This window comes from Myripristis murdjan, chromosome 18, assembly GCF_902150065.1.
Source record: "Myripristis murdjan chromosome 18, fMyrMur1.1, whole genome shotgun sequence".
In the NCBI taxonomy this organism is placed as follows: Eukaryota; Metazoa; Chordata; class Actinopteri; order Holocentriformes; family Holocentridae; genus Myripristis; species Myripristis murdjan.
Window position 1 is genome coordinate 13,136,712 of NC_043997.1, and position 26,263 is coordinate 13,162,974.

Here is a 26,263-nt window from a genome sequence, read left to right on the forward strand (position 1 = left end):
TATTTATCGTCAAGGCGTCCAGAAAATATCAAAGATTGTGCAAAAGCATTGGTCAGAAAAATAAGTTATAAAAGTGACTGATCACCAGAGGCCCTGTTCACACCAGGCGTTGAAATGTATCTTGGGGTGTGTGTTTATTTGCATAGTGAGTGGTGAAGTGAGATGACAAGTGGTAACGTGTGTGGAGACATGCCAGAAGTGAAAAGGGCCACACAACTGAAGAGGAAAAAAAACAAAAAACAAAACAAAACATAAGAATCCTACACCTTTCACATTGAACGTCACTGGTGATTTCAAATGCAAAGAACACGATTTCCAAAAACGCTAAATTATGTTTTTAACAACATGAGGACAGTGCAGATTATGTCAGGCAAGCTGTGAGTGAGTTGGATATGAAAAACAAACTTCAGTGTAAAACCTGAGGGCATTTACCTGTCAATCCAGATCTGTCAGTGGCTGAAAGCTTCAATACAAGAATGACTCATTTCTACCTCTGAAACCATGTCTTATAAAAAAAAAAATCATACAAACAGAGTGAGTCAGGCGATAATATCACAAACGACAAATTACTGCACCAACCAAACAGTGTAAAACTATCAGAATTACACTTAGATAACAATTAGTCAGACAAGAGGACTCATGTCGCTGCATTGATGTGGAAAAAGTATAAACTTTACAAATGGCTTGGTGAAATTTGTCCTGGTGGTTCTGGGCTTGCGTTATGACACAGGCATCCTCTTCACTCTCACAAACCGCCTTCATCCTGCAAAGGGGACAGAAGTCTTGTGTTTATTTCGTGTTTCTCACAGGAGAAGACCTTTCAGGCGACTGCAGGAAGAGCTGTTAATAAATACGGGCATCTTGTTAATGTGTAGGCTGTTGCTGTACATTACCGAGCTGCTTTGACACACTATATGTATATATACTACACTGTACTATACAATATAAGTGTGTTTGTGTGCATTTGTTTAGCAATGTTGCACCTTTTTGTTCTTGTAATTGCAATTGCAGGTACACACAAAATGTGTGGTTTCAGCTCTGCTTGCAAACCTGTAACTGCTGAGTCCATCAGATCACCTGACAGCATATTAATGATTAATGTCCCCATGTTTCTAAGTGAATATAGAATGTGTGTGTGTGTGTTTGAATGGATAAATGAGTGCGCAAATGGACGGTGATTGTGTACCAAACCGATGTGACTCGCCCTCCCTGTATGTTCACCCATGCGCTACATCTGAGTTTAACCTTCAAGCCTTTTTTATTTAACTTAAAATATTTCCGCTGTTAGGATCTATGTACTCATTTAACTCGCCAGGCTGCCATATATGCCACCTGTAATGAGTCAAGTCATTGTGCACGAGGAGTGACTGGTAAATGTTCATCCTGTTGTCTGTTGATGAACTAGTAATAACTGCAAAAAAAAAAAAAAAAAAAAAGAATTAAAAAAATCCCACTTGTTTCCAGTGTAGTTTCACTCGTTTCAGGATTTTTTTTTCTTAGAGCAAGTATAAATTTGTTGAAAGAATGAGGAAGAAGGCCGATCAGCCCATTAATATCGAAAATGACACCTGATTCAACAAAAGCCTGGACACAAGCCAATCAGAAGGGAAACAAGTGGATTTTTTTTTTTTTTTTTTTTAGTGTAATGGTTGCATAAATCCAATCTTACATTTATTGTGTAGAAAACAACCTCAGACATGACATCACTTTCACAGTTACTGACTGGACTGGGAGAAGATGTCCCCTCTTCAAATGAGTGCAGCTCTCCTTGCCAATGGAAACTGTTTTCTTGTTTCCTGATGCAACTCACTTTCGGACAATCCCATTACAGTCTATTAGCTTCCCTGTTCGCACACATCAAAGCAGAAGCAGCACTAATTGCAGCGCTGGTGACTGTGAGCCTTTTCTGACAGGCCTGGCAGACCTCAAAGATACAATTAAAACATCAAAACACAACAAAGGAAAACTTCTATAAGATTATACATGAAGCTAATATTGATCAAGAGCAGTAAGGTGGCCTGCAGCCAGCAGTCTGTCCAGGATGGCTCAGTTTGCTTTGGTTCAATTTGATGAAGTTGTTTGAAAATCTCCTATCTCCTTAATTTGAATGATTTCCCCTTTTTATCATTTGGATTGAAACCTTCTCTCCTCAGTGAGTTTAAGAAAAACAATTCCAAACCAAGAACATGCATGGGCCTGTATAAGGAAACAAAACCCCTTCTTCAAATGTTAGAGGAGTTTACTTTTGGGAGGCAGGAGGGAGTTTCCCGTTTGCACCTACCTCCTTGTTGTCGCGGCAGTCCCCGCAGATGCAGCCCAGGCAGCCGTTGACGACCTGGATGCCACAGAGGACGAGCTGCAGCAGACCCGCGCACAGTAGCATGGCGAACAGCACGATGTGCCACAACACCACGTTCTCAGGGAACACACACAGATCCCACAGGGTCTTGTCTGCCAGGTAGCTGCTGTTCTCCCTGGGAGCAGCAACATCACACATACATGAGAATAACTGAGGCTGGCTGGGCTCAGGATACAGGGAAATAAACTGTGGTGGCAAAGTGTGTCAGTAAGGAGGTAAATAAGCTCCTGCAGGAAATATAATATGAAAAGTTTCATTGGAAAATACCACCATTGCATTCCTGTTTTTGAAAGAGAGTGACATTTACTCTTGCAAAATGTTTGATTATGCAAAATTAAACCAAATTATATTGTGTTTAACCAAATAAGCCCTGCTGAATTACAGGGACATGTTTATAAAATGATGCACAAGACATCCAGATATTTTCTATTTGATGTAATGGTGCACATTTATTTGAATATTTCACTCAATATAAGTGTGATGTAGCTTCAGTGATGTGTTGCAGACATGGTCATACAGTATTGACAAAAAAAATCTATTTTCTGTAGACATTTAAGGAGAAATTCAAGGGATACAGTAATCAGAGTTCAAAGGGTTAATTAAGTAGGATAGCATTTATACTTAAATTTGTTGCTCACAAACACAAATCAGATTATAAGTCAGCGGAGTGGATCCTCTATAATGATATTGGAAGATGTTTTTTTTTTTTTTTCCCAAGATGGTAATATTTAGGAATTTTATTCTGTCACTTTGCAACAGGACTGTGCACTGTCCACATGTTTTTGTAAGGACAGAAAAAGTAGAGCAATATAGTTGAGCAATGCACATTGAAAAGGAGGAAATAAAGGGGTTGCAAGAGGAAGGACTAGTTGAGTCAGAATTATTGTCAGAATTACACCACGCGACTGTCAAGCTTGTTTCCCTAAAAACACTGGTATCATTTAACCTGCCGTTATAAAAGCTGTCAATAAAAAACGGTGTCAATGCCATAAAAACTGTCAATAATGAAGCGCGTCAATATCAGACAACCGTAGTTAAACATGAACAATATGCTCATATTCATCAACATGTTTCTCTCTTCAAGTCTCAATCTTCCTGACAGAAGCATGAAATCCTACACGCCTAAGCATGAAATAAACCTGGAAGATGCCAGTAACTTCATACCTGCAGCATTAGTCAGTTTGGCTCTTAGTTAGCAGGGTTACAGTGTGGCTCACAGGGATGGCATACATACCACAATGAAAAATAAATAAATAAATTAATTAAACTATCCATTTTAGCAAGAAATTTAGTCTCATATTCTGTGTTAAAATCACATTTTTCTTTGAACAAGGGACTTAAACTTGTGTCCACATTTTTTTCAATCAAAAGTGTCATTTTCTTTATATCAGTGAGTGAACAGATCTGCCTTATTCTGCCTGGTTTTAACATTTATATTTGCTCCCTGGAAAAATTCCTGAAACTGGGGGAAACTCCACTGGAAACAAGTTTAACTATTTTAAGAAAAACATTTTTTTTTTAACACTGAATATGAGACTAAATGACTTTGCCCATCAACTGGAAGACCCAGGTTCAAGTATCCACCCTGCTGAAACCAAACCAACCTCAGTGACCCTGCTCAGTGGCTGACCCTTGACCTCTGACCTTGCTGTGGAGGCCAGCAAAAATAAGTTCCCCTCAGAAATGAACAAAATATCACTTAATTCTCAGTCTGGGCAGAGTTTGTAAATAGAAAGCAAAACTTTGAATGACTTTGCATTCCAAGGCTTCTTAATCATATGACGCCCTTCCAGCTGAGACTGCAAAATGAAAAGGGGGAAAAAAAGTGCTGGTGTGGTCTGCCATCTACTGGATGTTAACAGAACTACTTTTTTTTTTTTTTTTTTTTTCATTTTGTTTTGGTTATCTAAAACCAAACCATGCTTGCCAATACTTTGCTGCACCTCTAACAAAGATAAGTAAAACAAACAAATGAGAATGTTACATTGAGATACAAAGGGAAAATAAGGACACGTGCACAGCATACTGTACACAACAAAGAAGAGCTTTTATACACACAAATGGGAGGGAATATAAGGCGCAAGATATGTGTTTATGCGTGTTGGTGCTTGTATTTTGTGTAAGAGGTTATGACATCTTATGCATAAATGGGACAAAAAAAAAACATCAGATAAAAGCCTAGAAAATGGCAAAATGCTTTATTATTGGAGTACAAAGGCTAAAGTTTTGACAGGGCTGTGTTTTCATGAGTCAGGGTGAATCCCTGTGCTGCGGTCCTTCTTTGGGTCAAGTGCATGTGGAGTCACCCACAGCAATACTAAATACTGCATTCAAAGTAAAAGTCCTTCATTCAAAACTTTATTTAACTAAAAATATTGATGTAGAGTTAAATTATTGATGCATTAATCTGTAAGAAGCATTTTAATGTAGTAGGTCTACCTGCTCAGTTTTGATGTTTTGCATGTGAAAGCTGTTCTGCAAAGCCTCCAGATACACGTAGTTTAGTAAAAAGCACAAATTTAGTGCAGTAAAAGTATAAAAAGGATGTATGAAGCAGGGAGTTCCTCTGTGTGTGAGGAGTGGGTCTGTATGAAGCCCTCAGTCAGTAGCTGAGCGATGGGACAGACACTCACATCTTTTCAAAGGGGTACTCCCATTCTTTGCTGGCCACCTGACACTTGGGTCCTATAGCCAGGCCCGCCGAGGCCACGCTGGTGCAGTAGATGGCTCCGACCAGGCCGAACGCAGAGGAGAACACAGAGTTCAGCATCTGGTGGAGAGACGGACACACAAACAAACACACACACACACACACACACACACATACACACACACGCTGGATAGATTTGTTCATTTGTCCTTTGTTACTGGCGATGTCATCACCAGGACTCAGCCAGACCTTCATAGGTGTATTTAAATTGGTTAGATTCCAATGGACTATTGATTCAGTATTAGAAAATTAGATTTCATCATGGCAGATTTTGACTTCAGTTCAATTCATGATTCACTGGTTGGTAATTCAGTGTCATGATTTTTTCATTCTGTTTTGTTGGAGGGATTCAGTTAGGTTTAACTTTGTAAAACCCCATTTCAAGTCAACTATTTTACTCAGCACTTTTTTGGTAAAATTTGAGATCCACTAAACATGCGCAAAACAATGTAAAACTACTATTTTATTCTGAAAAGAACTGTTTATTTTTAAAAAAATTTTTTAAAAATGACAAAGTTGCAATTCATAGTGTTAGGTTTAAAAAAAAAATGTTAATGGTTTGATTCAGACAAAATTCAGAGTGAATCATTCTAGAGGCAGATCAATTCAAATGCAAAATTTATAATCTATGCGTTGATGCAATGAATGACTCATTACACCTGATGTAGGTGTGTTACTCGTAGTTAATCATTCCTGCTACTTAACTTTTATTACCTATCATTACCTTATTTGCATGCAGCTCCTGTGTAAATCTATTAAACGGTTCTACTCACCCGACAACGGTTACCACAGCAACCTTTTCCGCAGCAACCCTTGCCCCCTGCCCTGATGGCTGAACAGCTGGGGCACAGCATCTGCAAAGTTTCAAAAACAGCTGCATCTTTTTTTTTTTTTTTTTTTTAATCAAGCAACAGCTACAGAGTGACGTATGGGGAGGCTTACACTGCTGACTCCATTCAACTCTAAATTATTTCAATACAGGCTCAAAACCAGTTACGATGTGGCACCGCATTATTCTGTTTTTGTCTGTGCATGTGATCTCTTATCTCCTAAACCAATATTTGTGAATCCTGAAGCCACTTTTAGTCTCTTGCTCCGGCGGCCAGTGACATCTGAAATGTCAGGAGTTCAATAAAAAGGGATTGCCCACAGATGCAGTTTCAGCATTACTCAAATGATGGTACAGCCGTGATAAAGACACAACCTAAAGATAAAGACGCAAGCTTCAAAGGTCTGAACAAGACCATTTGATTATGAATTAGATATTAGTCACTGTTCTGCCTCACAAGCCTGGAAATTGAAGGTGACATTCAAAAACTATCCAGGTCAGGTTTCTTTTCCCAGTGTATCATTAAGGAAGTACAGGAATTATTTTAGTGTACATTACTGGGTTCTGGCAAATCAATTCTGTAAAATCTGACTTGCAAATAGAGACGGTGTATACAGGATCCTCCCATGATCGATAATAACTTGCACTTATTATCAGCAGCCGATATCAGACTCATAAATTGCAAACTAGTATGAAAGGCCTGGACACAAAGTCACCTCATGTTTCATGCTTTTCAAAATTTAAGTGTGGATCAGTGCTAAACATTGTATTGTACACTGATGTTCTTAGATTACTGTAGAGATCAGCAGATTAATGTTAAGCCTGGTTTGTTCAGTGTCAGATTATAAGAAATGTGTATGATTCTTATGACCAACATCCAGCGCTCCAAAAGATGCCTCTGCAAGTAAAATGTCATTCCACATAACTGAAAGCCAATCTCTCAGTAGGTAACTAATGAAAATAAATTTTTAAAAAAATGAATGAAATAAGAAAAAAAGATGTGTTTTACCAATAACAAAAGAGAAAAAATAGGTACAAGTCATAAAAGCAAGCGATGAAACCCGCTCCTTTAAATTGTCGGTCATTCAGGTAATTTCAACTTCATTTATATAGTGTATTTTATGCAATCAAATTCAGTGAAAGGTGCATTACAGTTAAACAAAAGAGAACATTAAATAGAAGAGAATGGAATAGTGGAAAAGAAGACAAAAATATAAGTGTAAAGCCAGCATGATGTAGTACTCACAAACAGGCCTCCTCCGATGAGGCCCCCCATGAGCCAGACCTGCAGGGAGATCTGGTTGTTTTCCAGACTCTCTCCATTGGGGAAGAACAGCAGCAGGTTGGCGATCATACAGACGAAGGCCAAGGGCAGCAGGATCAGACCCACCAGGCGGGCGCACTTCCCCGTGCAGCACATGCTTTTATCTTTCTCTTTTCTTCTTGCCTGCCTCTTTTTTAAAGACTTCTCTTTTCTCTCCTCCTTTTCTCTGAGCCTTTCCCTTTTGCAACACTAAGAGTGAATCTGGTGTTAGAAAATGGCAAAACACAGCAGCTAAAACTAAAACTAAAAAAAAATGAATAAAATAATAATTTAAAAAAGGAGCCAAGTCCTGTAGTGACAAGAGACAAGCTCGCCACTGTCCGCTCACTCTCACTCAGCAGGGCCACACAGCAAAGGCAAACACAGTCAGGGATGATTACAGCTACAGCAGCAGAGTGGGACCAAAGGCCACCTAATGATGTCACCTGCCCCTGTGTGTGTGGCCGGTGTGTCCTCCGCTGGATTTTGGAGAAAAATGGAGAAAAAAAAAAAAACACCTTTCTCTCGATGAAAAACTCAAACACAGGACAATCCAGACCACAGAAAGCAGAGATCTCCTTCCTGTCTATCTTGACTATTAAGCCCTTTGATACATATTTATGATGATATTAGTCACTTAGGTCCATTTATTGCTTACACAGGAATGACTTTGCGATTTAATAAGACCATTGGCAAGCTCCTCTAAAGGACACAAACCAACCAGTGGGAGGTCCTGTGTGCACAACTTGAAATATTAAATCCAGTGTAAATACACCATAAAAATGAATGCAAAAGTTCTACTGAGAGACCTAATCAGCTTGCCAAGGAAAATTAGGAATCAATAGATGTTAGTTTTTTATGGCTGTTCTATGTTCTGTACCGAGGCCATAGGTTTATTAGCGTCTGGCTGCTGATGTCATCAGACCAAATGAATGTTATCAATGTGCAGTCATCCTGGAATCTAACAGCATCTGTGAGAAAGTCCATTCAAGATAGAAATCAACGGAAGAAATGGAAGATCACACGCCACTGTATTTTCAAAATTATACAGCAAGTGTGGCCTCGAGGGCTTTTTGGTAGCAGTACAGACTACACCACAGTCGCCATTTGGGTGAAATGTTAATTGTGTGTCTGATAAATCGAAGTAGTTTCTGATACCTGAAAATTAAACAGAATTGAAAATTATTTCTCGTGAGCTTGCTTATAGTTTTTCACTGCTATGAGTGTATTAAATGTGAGGCCATATCTGATTTGGCTTGTTTACACACCACTCTGCATTTGATTTTTTTTTTTTTTTTTTTTTGTACATGTTGGCAGACAGAGGACTTACCATTATGGACAAGAAATCAATAACTCCCAAGGGATGGGTTTCTGTCATAGTCTTCACCATGCTATATGGAATTTAGTAATTTATTTTAAAGTTATTATGAATTTGTGGTAATTTGGGGACCTTCCCTGGAGCTGTTTAACCCCTTGAACACTGATTTTTCCCCTAAAGTTGCTTTACAGTTAGAGAAAATGTGATCTATATTGTACAACCAGGCCACATACGTATTCTGTATTTGCTGGCTGCAAATCGTCTTTGAAGCAACATCACACTTAGATTGAGCAATACAGTCAAACTCTCATTCATTGTTTTATGGCAGCACCAGTGCATCAAATATAAAATATCTGGATGTCTGGTGCATCGTTTTATACACATTTCCCTGTAATTCAGCAGGATGAATTTGGTATCTTTAGGAACCTCCACTAGGCATCTCCACTAGAATTTACATTAAATTTCTGTGGGTTTAAATGATGCTCAGCTCGAGGTTTTGCAGCAGACATAAGATTTTGCTTTTATGGATTACAACTCAAGATGTGGGTCTCCATTACACTTAAAGAAAAGAAATGTGCTTCTTTAGGACTCTATCCTGGAGTTGTTCAACAAAATGAATGAATAATAATAATCTGTACAATGAGACTCTAGTGTGGTTTGTATGACTTTGTATCTCTGATTTGATTTGGTTAAGGTGTTTACCGTGAGATGGCATCCGGCTGAAAGGCATTATGTAAGAAGTGGTTCATCCTGTTGAGTGCCAGCACCCGTACCTAAACACACACACACACACACACACAGTCTCAGTCTTTCTCATACAATCTCAACTTTTAAAAATCCCCAGTGGTTCCTGTACGTCCCCATAATTCCATGTTGGTGTATTACTTTCTGTATCATATTAGAAGAGTCATCAGGGAGAGCAGCCATTTCCAGCTGCAATGACAGGCACGTATCATCTTTTTATTATTGAAAATATTTGTGGTATATATTTGTGGAATTACTGATCTGTACTGTGTTTTAATGGTTTTATGGTGTGTGTGCAGTGTCTTTGTACTGAATTGCATCATCTGGTATGAGTATTTCCTAATTCTGTGTGTTGTGACACTTTATTTAACCCATCTAATGTTAATGTTAATGTTCTCTATCATTTTACAGTGAAAAATAAAGTTATGATAAACTCTGTGTAGCAATGAGTGCAAAGAATACGGCTGTCATCTTAGTTTCACTTTTGCTCTGAGAATGGCAAACAAATAATGATGATAGCATAGTTGATATTGCATTCATATTAACAATCACAATTACCAAACCTTACATCTGAATCACCTTTGAATCACCTTTAGTTTGAATATGAATCCTATATGACGTGGTATTTCAAATTTCTCAATCTTCTCCTCTCTACTATCAACGTGTCCAGACTGAAACCTGACCAGCTCACTCAAATGTGAGCGATGCTTAAATGTAAAGAAAAATACAAGTAGACAGGCTATATTTTCTGAGAAAATGTGTGTGTGCACCATGAAAAAACAATTCTTAAAGCTCTCTTTGTGGCCTTTGTTTGGCTTTGCTGGTATGATAGTACACAGTACAGTACTGCCAAACCACATTCCCAAAGTCAATAATAACTGAGTAAAAAGTAACGGTAAGAATAATTCAACCTATTAAGTCTAAAATAACAATCAAAATAATGTCAGTAGCAATTACAGTTTCATTACCTTACAAAGCTCACAGCCTCAGTGTAAATTTGAAGGCTAATTTAATGATATAAAATCTACAGTTTCAGAAATTATAAATAGCAACTAGAAATTTCTCCTGGATGAGCTTAACGTTTTGATTAGTAACACACCAATATGATGAGTCTATAGTTAGGAGACCTTGTGACCAAATCTCCCAATTAATAGCAGAAGTGTGCTCTCTAGCCCCCTCTACAGGCCACCCGGTGGCAATAACACTGGGTGTGGCATGGACGATTAAACTGGACCCCGGGCAGCCCACACATCCAAGACTAACAGGTGAGCACATACACTGCTATGATCATTGTCTGCTGTAGAGTTTAGTTTAAAAAAAAAAAAAAAAAAATTACAAAGCATAAACAATGATAAATTTAAGTCAGAGTCATGCAATAAAAATTTTAGAGCTGAAATAGGGAAACAAGTTCCTTAAAAGCCTATTCCTGTAAGATCTATTTTTGAGACATAGTCTAATTAAAAATTTATTTTGCCATCTACAAAGATCCTTTGACATCCGTGATTATTATTTTTTGTCTGTGGAGGTTCTTGGTTATCCAAACTTTTTTTTTTCTTACTTCTCTAGTTGCAGCCACAATTGAGCTGGCTGCTCTGACACTTGCCCGAGTCATCTTTGGTTAGTATGAGTTTCATCAAATACAAGTCTCTTTGAGAATCCTCGTCTGTTTCTCAGCTCAACGTGAGTCATGTGCATCTGTCGCCCCTCCTCAGGTGTTGTGTACAGGACCGACTGCCCTCAGCAGCCGAAAATCCCCAACTACCTGTTGGGGTTGGCTTTGATAACCCTGACAGCATCGAGGTGGTTCATCTTTCCCTGTGATAGGTCTCAGCCACGCCCAGCCACCCCCAGCTGCCTGCAGAACTCACTGAAGTGTTTCATGTCCCTGTGTTGGATCTACCTCATGGTGGCTGGTGAGGGAGCTAGCAGCCGAGGGAAAGGGTTGAGAGAAAACACATGAAAATATCAGCGAGACGCCATGTCTTGCAGAAAAACAGCTGCAATAATCAAAATTGCCAAGGGACAATTTCAGTGAGGATCATTTAGACTCAGTTAATAAATTCATGGAGTGAGCCTGTAATTTAATAGCTGAGTTTACATTGTTGTTGGGCCGAGTCACTAAAAAATGACTGTCTTATTCCACATTTTGGACTGCTGAGTCTAAATGGTCCTCATTTAAATTTCAGCTCAAGTGGCTACTGCAGCAAGGACAGACCACACAGCAAACTCAAATGTTTAAAGACTGACATCTAATGGTAGAGTGCAATAGATGTAAGGCTTTACACCAATTTCAGTTTGTGTTTATTTGCTAGTTTGTTTTATTAATTAGCATTTTCATACCAAAATATGGAAATGTAAAAAAAATGTAGAACTTGTTGGACATTAAACAAGATTATTATCTCAAGATTTATCTTATTGGGATTGGTACCTGTGCATTTGTTCATTCATTTTTAGTTGGCCCAAATTTGTTCAGTCCTGCGGGAAACTGCATATTGCACAAATACACTGGCAGCAGTCATTTTGGCATGAAATAGCAGGGTAAACACAGGTGTTACTGATGACATTAAGGTTGAAGTTCATTAAGGTTCAAAAACAGTTTCTTTCCCTGATCTATAAGAACACTGAACAAACAATAATATGTGCAATATCAATATCTGTGCCATATACATATCACGTGTAATTAATGACTACTGACTGCTGGTTTTATCTATCTATCTATCTATCTATCTATCTATCTATCTATCTATCTATCTATCTATCTATTTTAAATATCTTTTTAGCACTGTTTTATTTATTGCTGTGTATATGTTGTCTGTCTTCAATGTTGTTACTTTGTTGTATCAAGCACAATGGAGCAGCACCTTGTAATTTCGTTATATTCTATATAATGACAATAAAACGCAGCCATTCCATCGAGCCAGTATGCACAATATCAGTGCCCTGGCTTTGTTACACCAAAATGGAGCTGAACCATTATTAATGTCATTAATAACTCCTGTGTTTACCCTGCTATTTCATGTCAAAATGGCTGCTGTGAAAAGTTTCTATGTATTACATGTTGATTTCCCTTTCTTTTAGGTGATGTGTGGATCTTCTCCGTCTATCAGCCCAACTACGACCCCACCGCTGCTGATGGCCTATACTGTAACAAGACCCTGTACACTTTTGCCTTCTGGAATGCAATTTGGGAAAGTATGAAATTCGCCTTCCTGCTGGCCAAGTTCTGCCAAGGACTGCTCTGCTGTGTTTTGCTACAAGAACCTCCAGCAGCAGCAGAGAGAGACTTCTACAGGAACGTATAAGACACAGACGGGACGGGTGAAGATACCTATTTTCCTGCCCTCTGCAAAACCAACATATCATAGTGACGTTTATGACATAACGTCAATGAAAAAAATCACTGTAAATATTCCTAAAATAATTATTACTGTGGTATTCAAAAATTGAGTTAAATGGTGATGTTATCATATTCTAGGTTGTAGTAATAACCTGTTTTCAGTGTAAAGTCTACAACATTATTTGTTCTTATTTTATGTAACACCTTTTTATCAATGTTTTTCCCAGATTTCTTAATAAAAGTGAGTCTCTAAACACATTTAAGCTTTGGGAGGCTTTAATGCTAATAGATGCAACCACCCTGAGTGTGTATTTGCTGGTTAAAGTATAGATTAACTGGATTTTTTAGGCAATCCCTGCTGCATGCCTGTGCAGTTTGGGCAATACGGGTCGATGACCTCCTGTTGCAAACCACCAATGACAGGAAAGTAAACATGAGACTGGGATAAATACCTCCCACAGTCACGCTGCTCTTGCTCCTTTCAGCCGAGAGGGAGCCGCTAACAAGCCTGGCAACAGTAACACACAAATGAACTCTGATCCGAGAGAAGTAGCTACCAAAACAAGCGAGATTTTTCACCCGCAATGACAGGCAAGTCCAATCCCTCTCTCTCTTTCTTATTATCAGATGTACAGTGTAATTTTGACACAAGATATGATTCGATATGCTTAATATTTTTGTTTTGTTGCATTCTCCTGGTTTATTTGACGCACAGACCAGGATAAAATCAAAGAGATGGTCTCCCAGTGCCTGCAGGCCAGAGATATGGCCTATTGCCCTTACAGCCGATTTCCTGTCGGTGCTGCAGTATTAACAGCAGATGGCACTATAATTACAGGTAACACTCTAACAAGTTTTCTTATCTGCAACCCTCAGCCTTTGGTTTAGCAGCCTGCAAGTGTCCTGAGTGTTTTTGTGCTCCAGGTTGTAATGTGGAAAACGCCTCCTACGGCCTGACGGTGTGTGCTGAGCGGACGGCCGTCCAGAGGGCCGTGGCCGAGGGACACAGGCACTTCAGAGCCATCGCTGTCACATGGTGAGACACCACATGTGCCATTTAACCTCATTACAAACGCATACTGCTGTGTTCAAACCTGAATCACTTTAAATTCAATTCTAGAGATCCCAATCTTCCCTAAGACAGCCAATAAGTCCTGCTATATTACAAGAAAATGTGTATAAAATGATGCACAAGACATTTAAATATTCCCTATTTGATGTAATGCTGCAGACAGAAGACAATGGCATCTTGGGCTTGAATATTCCACTCAGTATAAATGTGATGTAGCTCCAGGGAGGCGTTGCAACCAGCAGACATGGTCATAAAATATTGAAAGACAAAAAAAAAGTTTTTCTAACTTTGTAGACTCCCAAATTACCACGAGCGTATCATGAGAGTCAGTCTTAAAAAAGCAAATTATTTTCTGTAGTGCAATGGAGACGCACCCCTTGAGAGTTATTGACTTCCAGTCCATAAAAGTAAGTCTTATGTCTGCTGCAATTCCCTGAGATTAGCTTTATTCAAACCCACAGAGCTGTAATGTAAATTCTAGTGGAGATGCCAAGGTTTGCGAAGATACCGAATGTGTCATGTGTATAAAATGATCCACAGGACATCTGGATATTTACTATTTGATGTATTTGTGCAGCCATAAAGCAACGGCATCTTGGGTTTGATTATATAACACCGTGCAAGTGTGATGTAGCTTCAGTGGAGTGTTGCAACCAGCGTGACACAATATGACATGCAAATCTATGTCATTTACATCTTTGAAGCTACATTTAAGGGAAGAGGTCATACTATATATTCCTCTACATCTCTCTTCTCTCATCCTTTCTTCTGTCCGTAGTGATATCAAAGACCGTTTTGTCGGGCCGTGTGGAGCCTGTCGACAGGTTCTCATGGAGGTGAGACTCGGTGTGCCACTAAAGATGATCACAATCAGTATCCACACGTCAGCAAAAGATACAGTACATAAAGCCACAGACAGCAGTAACTGGGCATTTTATGAGTATCTGTGTATACTAGTAGCCACTGCAGGCCTGTTAAAGTTTAATGCCTCTGTGATATAACGCACCATTGTGAAACATTACAGCCTCCTCATAGGGTTGCATTGTTCAATAGGATGCAATGCTCCAATGAAGTCACTTTTAAATCATGTTTTTGGCTGGAGTTTCACAGTCCCACCCTGTTGCATGGTTTCATTTGTTTATGGTGGGTGTGTAGTGCACATGTAATTGTGAATTTCTGGCTGCAAATTTAGTTTCCCTTGTTGGGACAATAAAGATTGACTGATCATTGTAGGCTGTTTGTTGAAAGAAAATGAGATCCAGGATAATTTCGGAATGAATGATTCTACATAAGTTGTATGTCTTGGATTTCATTGTTTATTGTTTTCTCTCACCAGTTTGCATCTGATTGGACGGTGTACCTGACCAAGCCGGATGGATCTTACAAAGAAACCTCCCTCAGTGAACTGCTGCCTCTGGCTTTCACTCCAGGCCACCTTACACAGCACTGATGGAGACACAGTATTATTTCTTTGGCATTGTTTTTTTTTTTGTGTGTGTGTGTGTGTGTGTGTGTGTGTGTGGACGGGGTGGGGGGTGGGGGGGGGGAGTGGGGGGGGGGGGGTTCTTTTTTTCCTTGTTTAAACTTATTCCAGTGATCATTTGTAAGTTAAGTTAGTAGTTTTGCATGTGGAGACTGGAAACTCCTTATCTCACTACAGTCATACATGTAATATTGTATTAGATACAGGACTAAAATTCAATATCGCACCAAGCTGAATAAAAATCACTACTTCCAGATGCATGTGACACTATTTGCTGTTGTTCTTCTTCTTCTTCTTCTTCTTCTTATTGTTCAATCCAAATCAAACTGTGTTAATTTATACAACACATTTCCTCCATCGTGTGTTCAGTGTGCCTCAAATGCATTAATAACCTTACAAAAAATTAAAAATAGGAAAACTGAATTAAAATGCAACCATGCAAACACCACAAAAATGACAACCATCATCGACAGAAATATACAGTGCACAGATACAAGTGATAAATAAAAAAAAATAAAAATACAGATAGAAATAGATAATCACAAGAGCCAGTAGAAAAAAGCACATAACATGCACATCAATCATAAAACCCTCCCTTGAAGAACAGCTTCATGCAACGCTTATCATCATCATCATCATCAGTAGTAGTAGTAGTAGTAGTAGTAGTTGCAGTAGTAGTAGCAATACTAGTAGTATTTGCAGTAGTAGTAGCAGTACTAGTAGTATTTGCAGTAGTAGTAGCAGTACTAGTAGCATTTGCAGTAGTAGTATTCGCAGTAACAATACTAGTAGCATTTGCAGTAGTAGTATTCGCAGTAACAGAACTAGTAGTATTTGCAGTAGTAGTATTCGCAGTTAAAGAACTAGTAGTATTTGAAGTAGTACTAGTAGTATTCGCAGTAACACAACTAGTAGTATTTGCAGTAGTACTAGTAGTATTCGCAGAAGCAGAACTAGTAGTATTTGCAGTAGTAGTAACAGTATTCACAGTAGCAGAAGTAGTAGTATTTGCTGTAGTAGTAGTAGTAGTATTCACAGTAGCAGAACTAGTAGTATTTGCAGTAGTAGTAGTATTCACAGTAGCAGAACTAGAAGTATTTGCAGTAGTAGTAGTAGTATTCGCAGTTACAGAACTAGTAGTATTTGCAGTAGTAGTAGTAGTAGTAGTATTCGCAGTAACAGAACTAGTAGTATTTGCAGTAGTAGTAATATTCGCAGTAGTACAGCTGCAGAGAACTACAGCTGACTCAACCGCGAACCAACAGTGTCACGTGACCACACAAAGGTGGGCGGTTCCGTTCTGTGTTTCCGGAAACATGGAGGCTGTCGTGAGCGATGTGGTAGCCCCTGAAGATCTTTTAGTAAGTTTCCACAAGATTAAACCTACCATTTTTGCCTTAAGGCTACACCTACCACCGAGTAACATCACCGTGAGGGTCTCAGATGAAAGTCTGAGCCCGACAAATGCTGAAATTATCGTGAAACGCGACGTGTCGGAGATAGTGTTTGGCTAACGGTTGCTAACTGACGCTGTCGCTCGGACGTCACCTTCGGCTCACTTGAGGCTGCTGTAAACAAAGTAGTCCCAGTGTAACTCATGCTAACAAAAGTGTGTTTTGTGATATTTAAAACTGTTAATGTGTCAGTTATATTTACAGTAAGGCGGTAGACTGATGTGGAAAACGCTGTGTCGAGAGTCAGCCGACCATGAGTCATACTAGTGCAACACCTGCCAACACGCAGGTCACCTAATGTCAGATAATCCTATTTTTTTGCTCCATATTTCCAAATTTAATGGGGACAGGTGGGTAAACAAAATTAACATGATGAAATGTTTCAGTGTTTTGTTCCCATATGTGTTTCATTGGAGTTAAGCCTTTTTTTCTGTTTAAAATAAAAGAATTTTCAACATTTTACACACAGTTTTAGGTGTTTTGGACACTGAGGAACTATAACATGCAAATTATAATCTTCAAAGAACTTCCCTCTGCTTTAAGACCCAGACCAAACATAGCCTCACCTGTAGTATTGTGAGAACCACTGATAGATAATGTGACATGTGACTGAAAAACATGATTCGGCTTAAAACTTTGATGTATAAGAGGACGTGAGTGGGGGCAAGTTATGTTTTATTTAAAAGGCGATGTTGTTAATCAAAAAGACATAAAGTACCTGACCCATAAACTTGCGCAACAATTATTATAGTCATTTTCTGGAGGTCTAAATTGTTGGGGTAAAATTGATCCCAATTGGGGAAAAAAATGTTGGTAAATTTGAAAGTAACAGGAGGGTTGATGCCTCTCCCAGATAGTCTCTGTGATGGAAACATGCTCCCAAGCTGTTGACTTAATGTGTAATATTTGTTACAGTGAATAGTTTTTCCTCACACTGTTTTGTAGCAGTGGTGGCAGGAGGTGATCTCTAGTGATCCATATCCATCGCTGTCAGTCCTAGTTTTGTTTCTTGTGCAACTTGTGGTACTAAAACTTATATTTGGACACTTCATTTTGTCTTTAAGATCCCCATCTTCACACTGGGTCGATGTTTGCCTGTGCTTAATGAAGAAAACTGAGGGAGATTTTCATTTTAATGCATTTGTTAATTTCCTGTTTACATGTGAACTACATTTTAGTGAATGTAGAGGAAACTCTGCTTTTTTAAAAAAAACATACAAATGAGCATTTTTCTCTTCTCTGTAACAGAAATTTGAGAAGAAGTACAATGCTGAATTGGGGAAGGGCGCCGTTTCCAAAGAAACCAAGTTTGAATACGCCTGGTGTCTGATCAGGAGTAAATACTCAAATGACATCAAGAAGGGAATATCACTGCTGGAAGGTGAGTCCACGCATAGCCTAAGTGTTATTACTTTTAAATTGACCACTGTCCACCTGAGAGACTTCAAACACAACATACATGGATCTGCACTCAGAGTAAATGAAGTTTTTTTGTTGTTGTAGTTGTTCCTACTATAGTGGCTGAATGTATTTTCCACCTGGTCAGACCAGTATCATACCTGACTGGGTTGATATGATATGGACAAAATATTCTATCATGATAGGGATAATTATTTATCTTTATAGCAATAATTCATAGTTTAGTATGTTCTCTGTAAAACTGTTTATAAAAAGAACCACATCACAACTTTTTGATAATTCTGTGAACTAAATACAAATAAAAGGCACTTTCTCTTTTCTCTTTTTTTATTTTGAAATGACACTGAATAGAACTGAGGTTTGCTTTTGCTGACAACACTTACCCTCCATGCAGTTTGCATCTTTTGGCTCTTGTTGCACTGCAGCTCATGGCTCTTCTGTAAGTGGTACAGGAGGTTTGTTCTGTCGGAGCCTGACATGAGAACCGGTCTTTGGCATAGTGTGCAAAGTATCGTTTTCTGGTTGATGTCAGATTTCTCATCCAAACCGCATCCTAAAGACACCTTCTTTTTTTCAAGAAGTTCATCATCTTGTCTTGTTCTGTATCAAAGTGTCACCGGGGGTTTCATTCTGTGTCACGCTCCTCCATTTTTGTTTCTTACTCAAGCCCACATGTAGTAATGGTACATTCAAGACAACTGTGAGCTCCAACTCAGTGATGTAAATTCCTGCTCTGACACAGTTTTTGCAGCAACAGTGATAGAAACAATAGACAAAAATCTCTATCAATAGACATTTTTCCCTCGTCCCACGATATACATCGTCATATCACTCAGTCCTAATACCTGACATTTTATAGTTTCTTTTTGCCCTTTCAGTGGCGTTTCAGGTGTATTGGAATAAGTGGCAGCTGGAATCACTACAGATTTCATAAAGACAGAATATTAATGCTTGTCCTGGGTTTTTGATAGAGAATAATTAAGAACAAGCTATCTTACAAGTGACATTCAAACTTAAAGGATTACAATGAGACAGTTTCTAATGTATGGTGATGAGGTATTATCTCGAGGGTCATCTTTATTCTTTATTTTTGATTTACTTATTCTTAATTTTTGATTTACTTAATCTTGTACTCTGTGGATACTGCTGGAAACTGTGAATTTCCTTCGGGATGAATAAAGTATCTAACTAACTAACTATTACCTTATATGTTTTAAATTTTCTCAGCATGAACCAACATTCTTGTTTTTACAGAGCTGGTTCAGAAAGGAACAAAGGATGACTCTCGGGACTTCTTGTTCTACCTGGCTGTGGCCAACTACAGACTGAAAGTGAGTGTCTTACCTTAAAACTGTGATATTATTTGCATTGTTTTCAGTCTATTTTTTTTCTGACTACCTGCATTTTGATGTTTTGTTTTCTGACTTCCCACAGTCATTTTAATGTGTGAACATCACATTGTACAATGTAAACACATTTAATTTTCTTGTAATTTTAGCCCTCTGATTATGTCTGTTAACACTTATATATGAGTATTTTCTTTTCACATCGTCTTCTCTTCTTCCTTTTCTTTATGTTGAATATTTGTCATCCCTCTGTTTCCTTCAGGAGTACGAGAAAGCCCTGAAGTACATCCGGACTCTGCTGAAGAACGAGCCGGGGAACAAGCAGGCTTTGGAGCTGGAGAAACTCATCGACAAGGCTTTGAAGAAAGGTAATAAAGAGGAGTTGGACACAAACCACTCACTTTACCCTTTTGACTTTCAGTTTTAGCCTAATCAGATAAATTCCCTTTCGCTTTGTTAGTAGAATTTGACCAGGTTATTCCACTCGTGGTGTTGCAGCTGTCAATGTATTAACTTCCCACCAACATATATAAAAAAAATATATTTTTGGGCGCCCCAGTGGCTCACCTGGTAGAGTGAATACCACTTGTTCAGGCTGAGTCCTGATCGCAGTGTCCTGAGTTTGAATCCGAGCCCAAGCCCTTGGCTGCATGTCGTCCCCTCTCTCTCCCATGCCTTTCCTGTCTCTCTCTACTTTCACTATCAAATAAAACAGAAACGCAAAAAAAATGATGAATTACATTAACACAAAGGTTGAAATTTCCAGTTTTGAAACTGATAAGTAATCAACACTCAAAACGCAGTAGGCAACTTTCATCCATTTAGAGATGTGTACGCAAGTCCTATGAAAGTCAGTGTTTTATTACTACGTTAACTGAGAAAAATGCAGTACGTAATTGCAGGTACCTTTTTATTACATTTGTAGGAAATTTATTTCCTTAACTGGACTATTACAATGGAAATTGGTGTTACATTTATGGTTTATTACATTGGTGGGAAGTTATTATTGACTGTTGCAACACATCAGTTTGAGTTAATAATTTCAAAATACTGAAGTTCACCTGTCGTCACCTAGATGGCTTGGTCGGCATGGCGATCGTCGGGGGAATCGGCCTGGGCGTGGCTGGATTAGCGGGCCTCATCGGATTGGCTGTGTCCAAAGGAGTAGCAAAGTCCTAACGTGGATGTGGGATGGTCTTCATTTTGCTGACCAAAAAATTTCCAAGAAGGACTGACACACTCAACCCTCCCCCCTTCATAACAACTTAAAAGCTTTGAAAAGAATCGATTGGTGTCTTTTTGGAGAGAGTTTGAAGGAATTCCCTTTTTTGCTATAACCCATAATATCAGTAAGGAATAATTAAAGTTTTGATCTAATGTATTTACAATATCAGCACACAAAGGGTTTGATAAGTGCCAGTGATTAACCTGTTGTCATATTTTAACAGGGTGACGATTTTCAGCATATACGAAGCGACTTAATTGTGTAAGCATACACTATAGCATGGCACTTTCTCATTATTCATGTAAATAAACTAGAATAGACACAATGCAGATCAGTTATATGTAATTTCTTGGTAGGGTGCACGTCAGCATAAACCTCATAAGTTGGCTTCAAAGCACTTGGATTTTGTAAAAAAAAAAACTAAGAAAAAAATTCTTTACAAAAGTGCAATTTTGTTTTGATTACTGCTGTCCTGTTGTTTCTGACATCGAAGAAGAAAAGCAAAGTTAAGGAAAGTGTTACTAGTGTAGGGGCAGGTGTAGTGTGATAGTTTACAATGCCAAAAAGTCACAACGTGGTTTTGTTTGTGGTAGAATCTGGTCGTTGTTAAGGCAGCTGTGACTCCCCCCTTACTGCTTATAGGCGATTATAAGCCCAGCTGCTTCTCTGGAGTACACAAGCTTTGTGAATGATGTGAGCACGGAGAGACATTACATTTAATCCTGGAGATTTGGTTTGTTTCCATGTGTTGAGATCATACATTTTATCCACGGAGGCAACACACTCGGTGGAAATTAACCGTTTTTGTGACATAAGATGCTTTTCTTTACATCCTAGACAACTGCTGTGTCTAATTTGACTTGTTTTCCCTCATCGAATAAAATAATCCTGAGCTGACGAAAGACCTCCCCTCCTGTGAGGCGGTTATTATTGACCCGTGGAATGAAAATGAATGATTGCGCTTATCTCATGCTGATGCCGTGTTGTGTTTGGAGTTGTTTGAGACGAGCAGGAAATCAAACAGAGCTTGGCACTCCTGGTGTGATTTGACACATAAGACGCCTCTATCAGTTGTTTCCTTAAGGATCCTCTTATTGATCAAGCAAAGTCCAGTTTACAGATCCAGTCTTACCCAATCTCACAAATTTTTCATTATATGTCATGCTGTATAGCGACTGTATTAGATGCGTATTAAGTTGCTGCATGTGTGACAGATCATAATGACAGTTGCAGTTAATGTTTGAGTCTTTATTGCCGTTGTTGCTCTCTGTTGGAACAAAAACGTGCCTGCCCTACTTCATTCCCTCCCAACGGTCCTGATGTCTTGACCCCCGGGGAGATTCAAGCCTGTGGCGCGGTTTTACAACAGGAAAGCTCACGCTGGCTATCAGCTCCGTGGAGTCTTATCAGCCTCTTGGGATGTTATTTATTAACTCACCTGACAGCACCGAAACTCCGCGGGGACAGATCACTGAAGACAACAAACCTCCTCGGTGTGTGAAAGAGGTGATTAAGTGGGTGAACGAGGGAGGGAAACCACAGATCACGGTGGGGGGAAAGTGAACTCATTTTAAGCACTTTTTATGAATTGCCAAAACATTTTTGAAGTAAAACAAATACAACAATGAAATGCACATGACAGAAGGCCTAGAGGAGAGATTCAAATTTAAATAAAAATGTCCATAAGCCAGCCGTTCATCACTCAAACACTGCCCTTTTCCCCAGCCTCTTGTTGCAGACATATCTTCATTTTTCCATAAAGCGAACACAAGTAACTTTTACCATTTTTTTCCCTTAAAGAATATAAGTGAATTTCTCTGTTTACTCTTCTGTGATAGACCAATGAGACACTTGTAATGGAGGAAGCACATGTTTTTTTAAGAGAACAGAATTAGTTGGATAAATTCCGGCTTTTATTTTATGACCAAGCCTGGATATTTATTTATTTTTGCACTCATCCATTGCACAATAAAAAGACACATTAACAAGATGATTCATCAAAGCTGGTATAATTCAGATCAGCTTCAGTGAGTTTTAGTGACAAGGGCCAATGTTCATTCACTGCTGCCACAAGCCGCGGCAAAATGTTTGGGAACACGGTGTATTGGTTAAATTACATCCTATTACTCACTAATGTTGTGTAATCCACGTTAAAGCTGGTAAGGCTGCAGCCAGTGGCACTGTGGGGCGGCAGATATTCACAGAGATGTGAGGTTTTTATTGACATATCATTTTTATTCATTTTTAATTAAGATCACCAATATTCCCTCTTTGTCTCGATCACACCCACGTGTTGGCAGGACGTCTGTTTGGACACAAAGAGCCTGTTAGCCTTATAGCCTGCTTGTTCGTGTAATCAAATCATAAATATCCACCCATGCTTTCATCAGGCGCCTGGGTTTTGATTGGCTACAGATGTAAAGACAACAATTCAGTAAGAAATAACAGCATTAGGACTGGGTGTGTCCTAACGGGGCAATTAAAGATTATTTTAAAAATACTGCAAATGAGTCTAAATTCTCTCAAAGCCAATTCATGTTTTGAATTACACGTGACACTCCTTTATTTTTATTGAACATATTTTCATAAAACATGATATTACTTTAGCAGATCCTAAAAAATTGTATTTAAAATATCACAGAATACCATGTTCACTTGTGGGATGAGCCGTAAATCCAGGGCCTCAGGAGAATTGAGATGCTAAAAAAAGAAAAACAGGGATTCAGAGAGGCAATTTTCTCTCCTTTTTTCCCTTTTTTAAGCAGTTGTAACACATCTACACATCTCTAGGCATAAATTCCATCCAAATATTTTTCAAAGTGGCCTAAAAACTCCTCACACTTAAGTAAATGTGAGAATTTTCCATATGTTTTCTAATTTAAGAAACAGATCTTCATATTGCATTCAAACGAGCAGGTACAAATAGACATCAGGCTCCACACCCAGAGGGTTTGACCTCATCTGACCAGAACGTGTATCATCTCATTAAAAAGTGTCTATCTGTACTACACATGCTGTGTGGCTGTCCTCATCGCACGTGCACGCCCCCCCACCCCCACCCCACATGCTCATGAGGTATTCCTGGAGCGCACATGAAGACAAGTCATAGAGGTGGTCATGTGTCACCTCACAGAATCACATAAAAGTTTTGTTTTTGCAGACAAAGCCAGCAGGACATTAGCGTTTGATAACACGAGCAGACCAGCAAGCCGTTCTGCGGGCAGGCCAGCGGTAAAAATACACTTTGGCAAACAGCTCGGCCATAAAATGAGACGTTTATGATGGGGCAGAATCCATTTCTCAGGTGGAGATGTAACAGACGAGGCAGGCCATTAAGATTATGTCCGTCTCTGGGTTAGATTTCTCCCCTTTCTCTTAATAAACAAGTGTTTAAGGGACAGTTCGCTCTCACAATACCACCTTAAATATTAACCTTGTTAATATTCAGTGAGCGTTTCTGATCGTAGGCCACTTTTATTCTGTTGAGGAGGAAAAAGTTTAACATCAGAATGAGCCGGCAATCTACGCACATCTCTGAAAAGTCACTCAGGTGCTGTGCCAGTGTCTATAATCTTGATTTAATATTCACATAAAGCATTAATCTCCAAGCCAGTTTAGGTGGAGCAATTTTATTGGTCAAATCACGAGATCTTGTATGGTTTTGTTCAGTCTTTATTTCCAACGTTAGGACACACAATCTAATCCGAACTGAAGACATTCAAAAATAGCACAGTGTGGTTTTTCCTTTTTTAAGAAGTAGACAGTTGATTGACAAGCATCCAGTGTATCAGTGTCAGATGCAGCCTCTTTATGAGTCCCTCCATATTTACACACTTCATGAACATGAAGAATCCCATTTTTGATATAATTTGACTGCCACATGTGGTCAGTTTTTGTTTTTACTCGGGGATAATTTGTTTATCCTTTAATTTGTGAGCAGAGGAACAAAGAAAAGGATGACACCAGTTATAGCCCCCCACTATCTTGGTTTTTAATATGATTTCAAAATACAACTGCTTGCCTCTCTTTGTCCCTGGGTAGAATAGTGAAGTTCATGTCTATTTATTGATTCAAATAAAACAGCAAACTCATTCAGTAGCTCTAAAATATGATTTGTTGTGTGAAACCAAGACTTGAAATATGCAATTCTTCAATACAAAGAAACCATTTTAATGCAAATGCACTCATTTTCAAGAGGACTTTACATAGTTTATTTACTTTTTTTTTTTTTCTCAAATGGTCGATACCTCATTTCAGATGAAGCCCTACAATTATTGATGCGTCACCGCTATTGATCTGGAAAAAAACCTAGACAAAATCCACATCTCACTTCCTTACAGAAAATTAATGATCAACCTGCATCAGGTTTCATTTTCCCCGTGCATTGTGTGCATCCGGATCCTGCTGACCTTTTGCACAAACGACTTTGCTCATTTCCATATCTCCTAACCCCAGTTTTTCGAAGGCTTTGTCTAAAATGCAGGTTAAGTATTACCCCAATAATATGTCAGTTTGGTTGACTCTGTGTCCTAGTTCTGTCTGCGCTGATGACCCAGGTATCAGGGAGATTATTAAGAGTGCAAACAGGAAAGATGAACTGGGTAACTCGGCCACTCCTTATTGGCACTTGCTGTTCACTCTTACCTGTGACTTTTGGTCTTTGCAATTAATCCACATGCACAACTAATATTATCAAATGCTGGGCAATTAACACAAGGCAAGGAAAATGTATTTATATTGTGCATTTCATACCCAAAGGCAACCCAAAGTGCTTTACAGAGTACACAGGGAAAAGCACAAGAAACAATTGATTAAAACAATAAAAGCAGTGAAACAAACAAGCAAATTTAATTCAAAAGAATTAATTAAAAGCAATGGTAAACAGGTAGATCTTATATTAGATTTGAAAGTCACCATTGTCTCGAGTTGTAGCTCCTCTGGCAATTTGTTCCATAAAAAAAGTGGTAACATAAGATTTTAGATAACTAAAAATAAATGTCTGGCAAACAATTTACGACCATACAATTTTCCTACTTTTTGACCCACACATCAATCATCCAACATCAGTTTATTCCAGTCATCTGTTACACATTGAGAAATGCGGGCAGAAGGTTGCACTGACATTAATAAAAGCAGATGATTGTGACCTTGCGTCATGTGGCCTTGAGATATTCATAACCAAAACAATAAACCTAACAAAGCACCTCTGGCCAAACTTTCACAGTCATAAGGCGCTGTGTGTCGTGCTGTGGCAACACATGATATTTTAGGGTCAAAATTTTCCATGAAACTGAAAAAAGTGCCATCTCAGAATAATTAAACAAGTGCTTTGATGTAGGAACTGAGATTAGGTTGTGAAAATGTTCCAATTTATTAAACCTGTTAATCACTTTGATCATATTTGTTTTGAAAGGGAGTGATATGTCAGTTATTACATATACGTTGAATGCACATACAGCCAACACACACATTTCGGTGTGATTAAGTGCAACAGATGACCATTGGACTCTCAGTGAAACGATAAACACCTGTTCAGTTTCAGGGGTGTAAAATGCAAAAGGAAGATAGAGAGAGAGTGTGTGTGTGTGTGTGTGTGTGTGTCTGTGTGTCTGAGGGGGTGGAGAGAGCAGCAACTGATATAAATCATTTAACATATCTGTTCAA

At 38.8% G+C, this 26,263-nt stretch overlaps 3 protein-coding genes across 6 annotated transcripts in view; 2 read left to right on the plus strand and 1 right to left on the minus strand.

Moving 5' to 3' along the window:
• Nucleotides 1–745: 745 nt before the first annotated feature.
• Nucleotides 746–7,318, minus strand: tm4sf5 (transmembrane 4 L six family member 5). Its single transcript, XM_030076110.1, is given in 5 exon segments — nt 746–763; nt 2,282–2,470; nt 4,983–5,129; nt 5,843–5,923; nt 7,145–7,318. Coding segments are annotated over 5 exon segments (609 nt in total).
• A 2,013-nt stretch (nt 7,319–9,331) lies between these two features.
• LOC115376493 (cytidine deaminase) overlaps nt 9,332–26,263 on the plus strand; it is a 28,716-nt gene continuing 11,784 nt past the window's right edge. The window contains exons 1-9 of one of the 4 annotated variants that reach the window (XM_030076108.1): nt 9,802–10,528; nt 10,830–10,880; nt 10,976–11,176; nt 12,342–13,191; nt 13,316–13,438; nt 13,525–13,636; nt 14,451–14,508; nt 15,009–15,200; nt 26,170–26,180. In XM_030076108.1, coding sequence (XP_029931968.1) covers nt 13,185–13,191; nt 13,316–13,438; nt 13,525–13,636; nt 14,451–14,508; nt 15,009–15,122 — 414 coding nt within the window. In that variant the 5' untranslated portion in view covers nt 9,802–10,528; nt 10,830–10,880; nt 10,976–11,176; nt 12,342–13,184 and the 3' untranslated portion in view covers nt 15,123–15,200; nt 26,170–26,180. Of the gene's footprint in view, nt 9,465–9,801; nt 10,529–10,829; nt 10,881–10,975; nt 11,177–12,341; nt 13,192–13,315; nt 13,439–13,524; nt 13,637–14,450; nt 14,509–15,008; nt 15,201–26,169; nt 26,181–26,263 lie in introns of those variants that run through there. The other 3 variants (XM_030076107.1, XM_030076106.1, XM_030076109.1) reach the window with 3 other exon arrangements.
• fis1 (fission, mitochondrial 1) lies at nt 16,427–21,503 on the plus strand. The gene is made up of 5 exons (XM_030076111.1): nt 16,427–16,516; nt 17,858–17,990; nt 19,283–19,359; nt 19,637–19,742; nt 20,450–21,503. The coding sequence occupies exons 1-5, from the start codon at nt 16,472–16,474 to the stop codon at nt 20,551–20,553; spliced, it is 465 nt and encodes a 154-aa protein (XP_029931971.1). The 5' UTR covers nt 16,427–16,471; the 3' UTR covers nt 20,554–21,503.